This window comes from Esox lucius, chromosome 20, assembly GCF_011004845.1.
Source record: "Esox lucius isolate fEsoLuc1 chromosome 20, fEsoLuc1.pri, whole genome shotgun sequence".
Lineage (NCBI taxonomy): Eukaryota > Metazoa > Chordata > Actinopteri > Esociformes > Esocidae > Esox > Esox lucius.
Genome location: NC_047588.1, coordinates 41334388 through 41349159, shown reverse-complemented (window position 1 = coordinate 41349159; position 14772 = coordinate 41334388). Strand labels below are relative to the sequence as shown.

The 14772-nt window shown below is 44.0% G+C and overlaps 3 protein-coding genes across 6 annotated transcripts in view; 2 read left to right on the top strand and 1 right to left on the bottom strand.

The window, feature by feature from the left end:
* The window catches only part of LOC105027450 (zinc finger protein OZF-like), a 541343-nt gene that overhangs the window by 462365 nt on the left and 64206 nt on the right, over positions 1–14772 (bottom strand). The window lies entirely within an intron of this gene.
* The window catches only part of LOC105027448 (zinc finger protein 501-like), a 164401-nt gene that overhangs the window by 142643 nt on the left and 6986 nt on the right, over positions 1–14772 (top strand). The window lies entirely within an intron of this gene.
* LOC105027447 (interferon alpha/beta receptor 1b-like) lies at positions 1258–13816 on the top strand. Of its 2 annotated transcripts, none has more exons than XM_010899550.5 (7): positions 1258–1473; positions 4072–4204; positions 4365–4546; positions 5486–5643; positions 7210–7363; positions 10428–10582; positions 12654–13816. In XM_010899550.5, the coding sequence occupies exons 1-7, from the start codon at positions 1419–1421 to the stop codon at positions 13023–13025; spliced, it is 1209 nt and encodes a 402-aa protein (XP_010897852.2). In that variant the 5' UTR covers positions 1258–1418; the 3' UTR covers positions 13026–13816. The 2 variants fall into 2 exon arrangements, with proteins under 2 accessions (XP_010897852.2, XP_010897853.2); XM_010899551.4 differs by lacking the exon at positions 1258–1473 and adding an exon at positions 2247–2280.

The window sequence follows — 14772 nt, the reverse complement described above, 5'->3', positions numbered from 1 at the left end:
AATTAGTTGTTCAATTAACACAGTAACTCTCTGCTCTGCTACACTGCTCTTAGCGGATGATGTTGTCATGTTGGCCCCTTCAAACCAGGACCTTCAGCATGCACTGGGACAGTTTGCAGCCGAGTGTGAAGCGGTGGGGATGAGAATCAGTACCTCCAAATCCGAGGCCATGGTCCTCAGTCGGTAAAGGGTGGCTTGCCCACTTCAGGTTGGTGGAGAGTGCCTGCCTCCTTTCGGGTTGGTGGAGGTACTGATTCTCCTTTCGGTCATGACCCAAAGCTCATGACCATAGGTGAGGGTAGGAACGTAGATTGACCGGTAAATCGAGAGCTTCGCCTTGCGGCTCAGCTCTTTCTTCACCACGACAGACCGATACATCGACTGCATTACTGCAGAAGCTGCACCGATCCGTCTGTCAATCTCCCGTTCCATCCTTCCCTCACTCGTGAACAGGACCCCTAGATACTTAAACTCCTCCACTTGAGGCAGGCACTCTCCACCAACTTGAAGTGGGCAAGCCACCCTTTACCGACTGAGGACCATGGCCTCGGATTTGGAGGTACTGATTTTCATCCCCACCGCTTCACACTCGGCTGCAAACCGTCCCAGTGCATGCTGAAGGTCCTGGCTTGAAGGGGCCAACATGACAACATCATCCGCAAAGAGCAGAGATGAAATTGTGTGTTAATGAATGTAAATCATTTTAAAACAGATGATTGTAATGGGTGAATCTGTCCAGTCTGGTCATGATAAATACATCAGAGAAACATGGAAAAGAAAAAATGAAACATTGATCAATTCTACTTGGGAAATAAAGTTATTAAAAAAAGAAAAGCTAGAAAAATTACAAAAGTCAAAGAAACCACAAAAAAGTCAGGGATAACATTGTATCATTTGTTTTGAGAGTTACAAATAAAGTGACATCAGGGGTTAAATTTTTTTAAGTTATTATAGTGTTGCAAAAATATAATATTCTCTCTGGCACTAACCAATTCTAAAGATTTCAATAGACATTCATGTTCAATTAAAAATACATTACATTTGGACACAGATTTCCAAAAACTTTTTTTCTGAAGAATTTCCCAGATACAATAACAAAGCTAATCACTGAATCAATAGCTTTGTTTCCATCCGAATAATAGCATCTTTCACTTTAAATGTAGCAGGCCTTGACTGTGTATATTCTATCTCTCATTGAAGAAATTGAGAAAATATTTGCTGAGGAAAAATGCGTCATAATCATGCGCAGTGCTAGACCTAAGAACGTGACAATTTACAGGAAACAACCCAAAGTTGTGACGGATATTTATTGCGTTTGTTCGCAACAAATGGTGAATCTGAAATCAACAATTTGTGAAAGGAGCCCAACGGAGAAAACTTGCCAACATTAGGATCTTTGTAAACAGTGTTTCTTCAAAATGCACCAGTACATTGCTCTTGTCCTCGGTTCTCTTACAATACATAACGGTCTCGGTAAGTAGCTGCTGTATGTTCTACCCTAAACCCAAATTATTCCGTGGCATTTCCGTATCAGAATCAGCTTTATTTTCCAGGTATGTATACACATACGAGGAATTTGACTACTGGATTAAACAGGCTCATGATGTGCTTGAGTGTCCTTTGTTTTAAAAAAAAACTTAAACAACACTCAACCAGAGTCACCGACTGCAATATACAGTACACATAAATACACATAATAAACCAAAGCAATAACATAGTAAGACTGATGAGACAGTAGTGCAATGAGCAGGGTATAAAGTAATAAAATTATTTTTGTACAGGTATTATTATATACATAATGACAGTTGATGTGATCTATATACATTGGGGAGAACGAGTATTTGATACACTGCCGATTTTGCAGGTTTTCCTACTTACAAAGCATGTAGAGGTCTGTAATTTTTATCATAGGTACAACTGTGAGAAACGGAATCTAAAACAAAAATCCAGAAAATCACATTGTATGATTTAAAAAAAAAAAAAGATTTGTATTGCATGACATAAGTATTTGATCACCTACCAACCAGTAAGAATTCTGGCTCTCACAGACCTGTTAGTTTTTCTTTAAGAAGCCCTCCTGTTCTCCACTCATTACCTGTATTAACTGCACCTGTTTTAACTCGTTACCTGTATAAAAGACACCTGTCCACACACTCAATCAAACAGACTCCAACCTCTCCACATTGGCCAAGACTAGAGAGCTGTGTAAGGACATCAGGGATAAAATTGTAGACCTGCACAAGGCTGGGATGGACTACAGGACAATAGGCAAGCAGCTTGGTGAGAAGGCAACAACTGTTGGCACAATTATTAGAAAAGGGAAGAAGTGACAGACATTTTCTCTTAGGGGTGTAATCACTTTTGTTGCCAGCGGTTTAGACATTAATAGCTGTGTTCGGGTGTTATTTTGAGGGGACAGCAAATTTACACTATTATACAAGCTGTACACTCACTACTTTACATTGTAGCAAAGTGTTATTTCTTCAGTGTTGTCAGATAAAAAGATATACTCAAATATTTACAAAAATGTGAGGGGTGTACTCACTTTTGTGAGATACTGTATATAGTGCAGGTGTAGTACACGAGGTAGGTGGATATGATATATACAGTGGATATAAATAAATGTAATGTGTGTATAAGAGTAGACTTATATTCAACAGAGAACGCTGTGACGATTTGTGTCGCACACTCCTTTAATGAAGGTGCTGCTGAGAAAGTTTGTTTAAGACTCATGTCATAAACATTGAAGGAAATTAAGCAATATACACCATAATAGTATTGACTGGGAATACATTTCTTCTCTGTGAAATATTACTCAGTTATGAATACTCATCTTTCAAAAAATGTCTGAGGCCATCTCAGTCTCTGGACATGAATCTCATTGAAAACCTGGGGTTTGAATTGAAAAGAGTAGTGCATAAGCATAGAACGATGGTTCTGAAGTATTTGAAAAGATTCAGCATACATTTTCATATTGCTTCCCATGCTTTTTCCAATCTCAAACCCAATGGATGAAGGCTTGGTGTTGTGACCATTGCAATGGAAGGACTCGCAAAGTACTGAAAACCAAGGGTGCCAATAATTAATTAATTTCTGAAATGAATGTGTCATTCGGCTTGATTCTCTTGAATCAGTGGCCTGATGCCCTGCAGTACAATGTAATGAGATGTGTTATAATTCTTTAAAGCTGAGTCATTTGATCCCTTTAAGATTCTGTACTGAAACGCTCTCGGTCTTCAGCCGTTGGACTGGTTTAATTCCAGCAATACAGCAATATACAGACTGAAGTGTTTCAGAAAGGCAGTGTCAACCACGGTCCGCTTTCAGCCATACCTTAATGCCATGTGACATACACACTCTAATGTTTATTCGAAGGGCAAAGGCTGTGTTTGAGGGCGCGGGCCTCAAGACATGCTAGTGTTGTATTGATTATTACCACTTATGCAATTGCTCATAAAGCCCAGCTGACTCAATGTTGCCCTAATCGTCCCTGAATGCATGTGTGTACTTGGTGGGGAGCTGGATGCGTTCTGCTAGATCAAGCCCCTCTCTGTCTAGATTGAGGGGAGGACAGTGCTTGTTATTCCAGGCTTGAGACTGGAAGTGTTATAAGGTTTAGACCGCAGGTTGAGGCAGATAGGAAAATGTTGTTTAACAGTATTGTTCGACATGTGTTGCGCAATAATGTCACAAGGCACACAAGCCCATGTAGGTTTTAAGAGGACCCCTTCTGAACATGTAATTTCCCCACATATCTGAAAGCATACAGCATCCTGTTGTGCACTTTGAGGTTTTGAAACGCAGCAGGATGAAAGCCTTTTCATCTAGACGGGCACAGTTTGTTTGTGAAGTCAGTATCATTGTTGCTAACTCATTCTTTCTTTCTAACCACAGGGGAGTGTTTTCTTTGTGTCTTTGAAGTGAATCCTTTCTTTACAGTGTTTCTTATTCCGGTCTACAGGAGGGGATCTTTGATGTGTGGTTGTAAATTGACAATTTAATACTTGTAAAGGTTCCACGATCTTCCACAACCCATTTAGCCTATTTAATACAATTTCTTCCATTTCTCAGGGTCAGTGCTGGGAGAGGTGCTCGTACCTCAGAACGTAACCCTGTCGACCATGAACACACAGTACATTTTGATTTGGGACTGGGACCAGAACAGCACTGGCCGCCCTGCTACCTTCACTGCGGAGTACATAGCGTAAGTCACACGCCCACACCGTGAGACACCCCCACCCCCCCTCTCTCTCCCTCCCGCCAACCCCTCATGTAAAATGTGTATCTTAAATGGTGATCGGTCTAATATTTCAACCTGAGCGTCATGACCTGTCTGTCATCAGTGTCCCTCTCTCCTCCCGCAGGACGGTCAAGTTGGCGAGGAATAAAACCTGGGTTTCTGTATGCAATGGGACCACTGCCGCCTTCTGTGACTTCACCGGCTCTAATCTGATCTACCTTGGCACGTTTATGTTCAGGGTGCGTGCCAGTGTGGACGGACACACCTCCAAATGGGTCCAGAAAGTCTTCTGCCCTCATAAAGATGGTGAGACCTAGAGGATAGGCCAAGACATGGAGACATAAGACATGCTTGAGATCACACCGAAATCAGACCGTTGCAGCAACTACACACAAATGATATCCTAATGACACAGATCGACAGCCAGTTGAAATGGTCATGGACAAAACACTTTGAGAGAGAAGGAGATGTGACCTAGAGATTTTGTTTATAACACAGTATTATGACCTCTCCAACATTTGGCGCGAGAAGTTCTTTACCAGGAGAAATACTTGTAACCCAGAGGTTCCTGTCAACTTTAGTGTGAACGAGATCGTATGAATGGTAAACGTTTGCAAAAATGTGTCGGGAGCAGTTCTTTGGGAATCTACATGGTTCAACGTTTCATAGAGTTAACAGGAATAGATACCAAGTAGGGAGGCAGCACCACTGAGAAATGAGACATCCTCTGCTAAGCAACCTTGAGCTCTTGCAGTTGCTACAAAACAGCATGATTTGTACCCAGTGCTTCTCTGCCCTCATCTCATTCTCACTAGAAAGAACACAAGTGAGTATAAAACACTCCCCCAAAAGGGGCAGTGTCAGGGGGAGTTCATCCGATTGTAATTAGTTCATCGGCGCTATTAGTGTCGTCATCGCCGCTATTAGTGTCGTCATCGCCGCTATTAGTGTCGTCATCGCCGCTATTAGTGTCGTCAATGCCGCTATTAGTGTCGTCATCGCCGCTATTAGTGCCGTCATCGCCGCTATTAGTGCCGTCATCGCCGCTATTAGTGCCTTCATCGCCGCTATTAGTGCCGTCATCGCCTCTATTAGTGCCGTCATCGCCTCTATTAGTGCCGTCATCGCCTCTATTAGTGCCGTCATCGCCTCTATTAGTGCCGTCATCGCCTCTATTAGTGCCTTCACAACCTTTTTGTGTGACTCTTACTGCATGTGCGCGTTGTAACTCTGTTCTCTGCCCAGCTGTGCTGGGGCCTCCGTCCAAGGTGGAGCTGGCGCCTGCTGGTAACCTGCTGGACGTGTACATCTCCGCCCCGCTGACCAGCACCCAAGTCCCCATGAGAATTTTCCGCGCCATATATTACCGCATAGAGTACTGGAGCCAATGGGATGATCCCCAGGTACTTTCACACTTCAGCAGATGCTCGATGCTAAAACTAGCAACACAACCAGGACATTCTTCTCTTTCGGGGGAGAAGTCAAAATGTTTAAGGAGAAACCTTTTTTTTTTGTTCCTGCATCTCACACTTCCCCTGTTCTGTGGTCCCTAAAGTCACCTGGGCTTCACCTCAGTGAGCATGTTACTAGTGGAAACACATTAGTCGTTTAGTAGACCTTCTTCTGAGCGACCTGCAGTAAGTGCGTACATTTTAAGAACGCTTGGTGTAACAATCACACAGCTAAGTAGTGAGTGGATTCTAATTAATACATTAGTTATGAGAAGAAGTCAGTTCTGTAAGGAAGACCGTACAAATATTAAATATACACTCACCTAAAGGATTATTAGGAACACCTGTTCAATTTCTCATTAATGCAATTATCTAATCAACCAATCAAATGGCAGTTGCTTCAATGCATTTAGCGGTGTGGTCCTGGTCAAGACAACCTCTTGAACTCCAAACTGAATGTCAGAATGGGAAAGGGTGATTTAAGCAATTTTGAGCGTGGCATGGTTGTTGGTGCCAGGCGGGCCGGTCTGAGTATTTCACATCTGCTCAGTTACTGGGATTTTCACGCACAACCATTTCTAGGGTTTACAAAGAATGGTGTGAAAAGGGAAAAACATCCACTATGCGGCAGTCCTGGGAGGCAAAAATGCCTTGTTGATGCTAGAGGTCAGAGGAGAATGGGCCGACTGATTCAAGCTGATAGAAGAGCAACTTTGACTGAAATAACCACTCGTTACAACCGAGGTATGCAGCAAAGCATTTGTGAAGCCACAACATGCACAACCTTGAGGCGGATGGGCTACAACAGCAGAAGACCCCACCTGGTACCACTCATCTCCACTACAAATAGGAAAAAGAGGCTACAATTTGCACAAGCTCACCAAAATTGGTCAGTTGAAGACTGGAAGAATGTTGCCTGGTCTGATGAGTCTCGATTTCTGTTGAGACATTCAGATGGTAGAGTCAGCTGGTGGTGGTGGTGTAATGGTGTGGGGGATGTCTTCTTGGCACACTTTAGGCCCCTTAGTGCCAATTGGGCATCGTTTAAATGCCACGGCCTACCTGAGCATTGTTTCTGACCATGGCCCCCACAGTCACCAGATCTCAACCCAATAGAGAATCTTTGGGATGTGGTGGAACGGGAGCTTTGTGCCCTGGATGTGCATCCCACAAATCTCCATCAACTGCAAGATGCTATCATATCAATATGGGCCAACATTTCTAAAGAATGCTTTCAGCACCTTGTTGAATCAATGCCAAGTAGAATTAAGGCAGTTCTGAAGGCGAAAGGGGGTCAAACACAGTATTAGTATGGTGTTCCTAATAATCCTTTAGACGACTTTCACCACAACACGTCCCAACAGCCTAAATCTCAACCTAAAAAAGAACACACATGTGTTCCTACTGTGTTTCTTAGAGCCGGTCACTGGTTTGTGGTTTTGCAGAGGAGGAAGCACAACACTGTCTGCTCTCTGTCTTTGACTACACCTGTCCTTTTCCTCCCGTTCGCATGTTCAGGGCCTGAAGCGAGAAGTGCTAAACACATCCCACACCCTGGTGACCCTCCCCGGGCTGGACGCCTGGACCCGGTACTGTGTCACTGTCCAGGCCCGCTACGACTACTACAACAAGGCCAGTTGCTACATAGCGCCCATGTGCATGCAGACTGAGGGTAAGAACTTACACGTCACACCGAATCCGAGCCGGGCTATCTTAATGCCCTCGCGTAAAAACGTGGCCTGTGGCCAGGCTCGCCAAGAAAGGTTTCCCTGCGAATGTTAAGACAATTCCAATGTTTTCTTGTCCGGGTTTCCGGCAGCATGTCTTGGTAAAATATAATGGGACTGTGGGAAGAGCATTATAACAATGCTTCTCTGTCTGTTTAGAATCGGCGCACGCCAACATAAATGCAACAGGGGAAAATGTAGTCTTGTAGTCTCATCCCAACAGTCTTTCCCACAAAACGTTGCCAGTGCCAGTGTCACCTAGCTATGAAAAACATTGCCAATAACAATCCGATCTACAAAAAAAAATGACAATAATATTTTGATCTAGCTACCAAAATGCCTGTGTTTGTGTATAGAGAACAAATGGATGAAAGATATTGATAATAGCAGCATCACCGTATCAGAACAAATTATATCATGTACATAATTACATTAAGAGCACGCGTGCGGTTGCGTGAGCAGAATTTGTGATGTGTTCAGCTGTCTCAGTGCTTGCAGATGCAAACTGTCTCCTAACCTCTTAGTGTGAGTCCATGCAGAATATCAGAATTGTTTTAATTTGTTCAGTGGGTGTTTGTTTTCCTGTGCACCACAGATGCAGCTGGACTTCTTGCCAGGTATACTCATGAATTAAAGGGATACTGAAACTAAAAAGAAGGAAAGCATTTTAATTTGTATTTACAGTGGGGAGAACAAGTGTTTGATACACTGGCGATTTTGCAGGTTTTCCCACTTAGAAAGCATGTAGAAGTCTGTAATTTTTATCATAGGTGCTCTTCAATTGTGAGTGACGGAATCTAAAACAAAAATCCAGAAAATCTCATTGTATGATTTTTAAGTAATTTACATTTTATTGCATGACATAAGTATTTGATGCATCAAAAAAGCAGAACTTAATATTTGGTACAGTTACCTTTGTTTGCAAGTACAGAGATCATACGTTTCCTGTAGTTCTTGACCAGGTTTGCACACACTGCAGCAGGGATTGTGGCCCACTCTTCCATACAGACCTTCTCCAGATCCTTGGACTTGGTATCGGGCTGTCGCTGGGGAATACTGACTTTCAGCTCCCTCCAAAGATTTTCTGTTGGGTTCAGGTCTGGATACTGGCTAGGCCACTCCAGGAACTTGAGATGCTTCTTACGGAGCCACTCCTTAGTTGCCCTGGCTGTGTGTTTCGGGTCGTTGTCATGCTGGAAGACCCAGCCACGACCCATCTTCAATGCTCTTACTGAGGGAAGGAGGTTGTTGGCCAAGATCTCGCGATACATGGACCCATCCATCCTCCCCTCAATACGGTGCAGTCGTCCTGTCCCCTTTGCAGAAAAGCATCCCCAAAGAATGATGTTTCCACCTCCATGCTTCACGGTTGGGATGGTGTTCTTGGGATTGTACTCATCCTTCTTCCTCCAAACACGGCGAGTGGAGTTTAGACCAAAAAGCTCTATTTTTGTCTCATCAGACCACATGACCTTCTCCCATTCCTCCTCTGGTTCATCCAGATGGTCATTGGCAAACTTCAGACGGGCCAGGACATGCGCTGGCTTGAGCAGGGGGACCTTGCGTGTGCTGCAGGATTTTAATCCATGACGGCGTAGTGTGTTACTAAAGGTTTTCTTTGAGATTGTGGTCCCAGCTCTCTTCAGGTCATTGACCAGATCCTGCTGTGTATTTCTGGGCTGATCCCTCACCTTCCTCATGATCATTGATGCCCCACGTGGTGAGATCTTGCATGGAGCCCCAGAACGTGGGAGATTGACCGTCATCTTGAACTTCTTCCATTTTCTAATAATTGCACCAACAGTTTTTGCCTTCTCACCAAGCTGCTTGCCTATTGTCTTGTCGCCCATCCCAGCCTTGTGCAGGTCTACAATTTTATCCCTGATGTCCTTACACAGCTCTCTGGACTTGGCCATTGTGGAGAGGTTGGAGTCTGTTTGATTGAGTGTGTGGACAGGTGTCTTTTATACAGGTGACGAGTTCAAACAAGTGCAGTTAATACAGGTAATGAGTGGAGAGGGCTTCTTAAAGAAAAACAGGTCTGTGAGAGCCGGAATTCTTACTGGTTGGTAGGTGATCAGATACTTATGTCATGCAATTAAAATGCAAATTCATTATTTAAAAATCATACAATGTGATTTTCTGGAGATTTGTTTTAGATTCCGTCTCTCACAGTTGAAGTGTACCTATGATAAAAATTACAGACCTCTACATGCTTTGTAAGTAGGAAAACCTGCAAATTCGGCAGCGTATCAAATACTTGTTCTCCCCACTGTTTAACCATTTATTTTGCTTTTAAATAAAAATATCTCATGGATGTGGGTTTTACCATGGTTGTTAAATCAAAACATAAAATTGTATTGCTTGAAAATGTGGAGAAATCCAAAACCTGAACACTTCCCAAATCGCAAGTAAGAAATGGAAGCCAAAGAAGGAATCCTTTTGGTTGAAGGACAAGTAGAATTTAATAACCACATGTAAGTTAGTGCTTAGCATTCCAAAGTAGGTAAAAGGAAAAAGGTAAACTACATTGAAGTGGTTAGGGAATTCCAAAGACTGGCGGCAGAACACCCTCAAGGCCAAGCATGACTCTGTCTAACGTCATGAGTTCTCCATTCATTACTGAGGACACTTGTGGGGTAGGCATGGCTCTTAAATCGAATAATACACTTTTATTTTTCTAAACAAAACTTTTTGACAGATGTATATAACCAGATCTTACCTAAATGAGTGATCTTTGACCGCACTGCATCAATACTAATGTTAAATAGCTTGGGTCCATTTATAGCAAAGTGGCCTTGCCCCTGAAGTCACACAGTTACTTGTCTATGTGTATTAATATCATTCTAAGGATCGCAGAAGTATCGCTAATATAGGAACCCATTGCAAATCTGTTTTAGTCTTGGCGGTTTCAAGTAATGTGGTCTCACAAGTGTCTTAAGACATTGTTGCAGTGAACAGGACTCTGGAAAGTCAATGTAAAGTGTGCCTGTGTGTCCTCGACCTCAGGTGACACCCCACATTGGCAGATCTTCCTGTACTTCCTGATGGCTCTGGTGTGTTTCCTGTTGGTGTTGCTGCTCTGCTACGCCAAGTTCAGGTGCTACAAGGTCCTCAAAAACACCTTCTACCCCTCAAACCAGCTGTCTTATCACATCCAGGAGGTAAGGTGTTCACATCCAGGATTGGGGGTTTTCATGGGCTAGCACACCAGGCACACACCCACACACACACATCCAGGATGTAGGGTGTTCATAAGCTGGCACACCAGAGACACACACACGCATCCAGGATGTAGGGTGTTCATGGGCTGGCACACCAGAGACACACACACACACACACACACACACATCCAGGATGTGGGGTGTTCATGGGCTGGCACACCAGAGACACACACACACACACACATCCAGGATGTGGGGTGTTCATGGGCTGGCACACCAGAGAGACACACACACACACACACACACACACACATCCAGGATGTGGGGTGTTCATGGGCTGGCACACCAGAGACCCACATCCAGGATGTTGGCTATATGCCGCAGGTGGAGAACTAGATTTAGCTGCCGGCTGATTTTGTCAGAACCTTTTTATTATGAAAATATATTTTTACACTGCAAATTTACCACAATATAGCCCAGAAACATTGCATTTGAAAGTAATCTCATAATTTGATCAGGTATCATATTTGTTTTCTGCAAGTACAGTATATTTCCCCCGTTTGACCAATTTTTGGCTGAAATGTTAAAATCTGAAATTTAGTAAAACATATTTTACAAAACAAAAATACTTGGAAACATGCCTCAAAGATATTTCTCAGACAGTGAGGCTTGTGAGTTCAAAATAGACTTTATTCCAAACACGCCGACTCAGATCTCTCTTTATATGGTTCCATTCTCATCACAACATTTGAAGTCAATGATTCATTGTTTTTTGAGCACAGGGGGACTGACAGTTTCTTAAAGTAATATAGAGAGACAAATAATATGAGCCTTTAGGCTCAAGTAACCTAGGTAAATGTTTTCTCAATTAACACCCAGATGGTTATACAAGTTATTACATGAGTTATATATAATTGTTCTATTTAATATACATCAGTTTATGCTAATAAAATATTCCATACCGCCTGTTGCAGACACTCGTTGAACATGAATGAGAGAACACAAGCACACGCTCTCAAATACAGACACACACACACACACACACACACACACACACACACACACACACTTTGTCTGTGGGTGGGTGGGGTCTCTGTGAGGTTGGGATTAAACCGTTAACAATTAGGTAATTTCCTGGGCCCTAATCACAAAGTAGACACCCCCTGAACCCTACACCCCCTAAACCCTACACCCTCAGGACGCTACACCCCCTGAACCCTACACCCCCTGAACCCTACACCCCCTGAACCCTACACCCTCAGGACGCTACACCCCCTGAACCCTACACCCTCAGGACGCTACACCTCCTGAACCCTACACCCTCAGGACGCTACACCCCCTGAACCCGACACCCCCTGAACAGGACGCTACACCCCCTGAACCCTACACCCTCAGGACGCTACACCCCCTGAACCCTACACCCCCTGAACCCTACACCCTCAGGACGCTACACCTCCTGAACCCTACACCCTCAGGACCCTACACCCCCTGAACCCTACACCCCCTGAACCCTACACCCTCAGGACGCTACACCCCCTGAACCCTACACCCTCAGGACGCTACACCCCCTGAACCCTACACCCCCTGAACCCGACACCCCCTGAACCCGACACCCCCTGAACCCGACACCCCCTGAACCCTACACCCTCAGGTCGCTACACCTCCTGAACCCGACACCCCCTGGACGCTACACCCCCTGGACGCTACACCCCCTGAACCCTACACCCTCGGGACCCTACACCCTCAGCCCTTGAATGACATCCGAGTCCACATACCCAAGGGAGAGTGATGATCTCTGATAAACTATGACCAAAGAGATTTGACCCTGACACAAATCAAGTGGTGTTGATTAAATGTCACACTTCACAGCCGTCTGCGTTAGACTTGTTACTTATGTTCGCATTGAATTGTGGGTGATCTCGACCCGGTGCCGATTTGTCCCTACATTTCCTCAAGCTAAATACTTTTGTAAATGGGGCCCGGTAAATGCTTAGGGGCTGTTCACTTAGCAAATGGAGTCCAGCCTTGTTCTTCTATAAACTTTTCGCCTAATCTTCCTCCCTTCCCTCAGTACCTCTACGACTTCCCCAGCTCGGACCTGCCCTGCCTCCTCACCCCGGACTCGGAGTTGTGCTGCGACAGGCTGAGTGTGTGTCCCGAGGTGGTGCTGCTGGAGGTCCACGTCCCCCCTCCCGTCACGGAGTCGGAGCAGGACAGCGGCAGGCACATCCGCCAGGACAGCGGGGACTCTGGTATGCACTCCACAGAGGGAGGCTCCGCCCAGCAGCACTGTTGCAGCAGCGCAGGGAGTGAGCCAGTCGGGAGAGACCAGGAAGTGGACTCCTTGCAGATGGCGGAGAAGGTGCGGATGAAGGAGATGGGGAAAACCCCTGTAGATGGAGTTGTGGACGAGGGCGTTGGGGCCATTTTTGGCCATTGTTGATGATTGGATAATTGTAATGGATTAGTCCCCGCTTACTGCTCCACGTATGTGAGCAAAGATGACGTCTCACAGAGCTAAAACATCTCTTTAAAATGTACTAATACTAAGAAGGGCTAATATACCTCCTTAAGGTTCCATCCCTAGCCACAAGTGACATTTACCGTTGGAATCCTTGGCGGGGAAAACGGCTATGTCCGTTTCAGATGTTACAACGAAGACGGCACTTCAGACAGCGAACACTGCTTTCCTCCGCCTCCATCGCCATGGCGCACTCAATCCAACCATCCAACAGAGTATTTTCCCACAGTCACCAGGCCGCTGGAGGTTTACCGGCGGCTTGCTTTCACCAGTAGCACGTCTCTGCTCTGGACGGCGTCTCTCTGTCATCATAGAAAGTGTGCGTGCGTGCGTTAGTGCGTTCGCTGTTTACTGAATAGAATTTCTGTTCAGGTTTAATGCATTGTCCTTTTTATGATTCTTATAGAATCTGGAATTAAAACTTGTCTTCGTTTTCTCTCTGATGGCCTCTGACCATGACCTCAACTGTAGTAAAATATACTTTGGTCCAACTGTTGTTAGTTGTGAGTCCTGAAGAACCACTGAATCTCTGTATGAGCTAGAAGGTCTTTCAAGCCACTTTCTATCTATTAAGAACTCACCTGTAAAGGCCAGTACAAGCAATAAATATTACCTGCTAAAGCTGTTACTAGTACATGTAATGCATGTTTGTAATTTTTTTATTGTGATGTCTGAAGGGGCAGAATATTTAATCTGTGAAAAGTGGTCATGGTGTGTTGTCTCATCAATAGCTATAAAGTATTCTGACCATGAAAATTTTATATTTTCAATCAGTAGACGATGGACTAGAATCAATAGCTCATTATAATATATACACGAGAGAGAAGGAATATCCAATGAATTTATTTTGCTCAATGTAAAATATTCCGAATTGAATGTAGCCCACATTTAATTCTGATATATGTAGCCATTGACTACTTATCAAAAATATATGACGTGCTTGTTCAGGACTGAAACGTGCACATCCTGATTAGTTAACACCAATGACATGCACACTCGTTGCACACGTACCGATTAGTGACGCGAGTGCATTATTCTGATGACTAAATGTGATGTCATTCATATCGCCAAACCTGACTTGGCACGGAGCCGATTTCCTGTCCAGTCGTGTTCTTCGTGGATCATACTTTTCACCAAGTAAAGTAGTGATTATCACTTCCATTAACACAAGGAATAATGCATCTACATTGATGGCTATTCAGTAATTAGGAATGTGGCCAATGGAATGTAAAATGCCAGCAACAATTGCAAATACACAGTGCCCCTTGATTTCTTTGTATACAATCACTGTATAGAGTCTCCTGGACATTTCCTACCATACATTCATTGCGGCGTATAGAATAGTTTTTTCTGTATAGTGCAATATGTATTTCATATCCATTGAGTTACATTGTGGCCCATTTACTGGCTAATACCCTGTTAAAATGGCAGAAGTTAATTTAGTAAGAAACTTTTGTCAGTTTAATGGGAAATCAGGTAGCAAGACTTTGGCGATGGGGGGGGTGGTGGTTGGGTTGGGGTCTCAAATCAAGAACAGAGGATTGGAATGTGAATGCTTATATTTACAATACTACCCAACACAACATAATACATGAAACGGGTGAATACAAATACACCTGTTTGTGCAAGGCACATATTGAAGACAAATGTACTTAATTTTTGAAGAAGA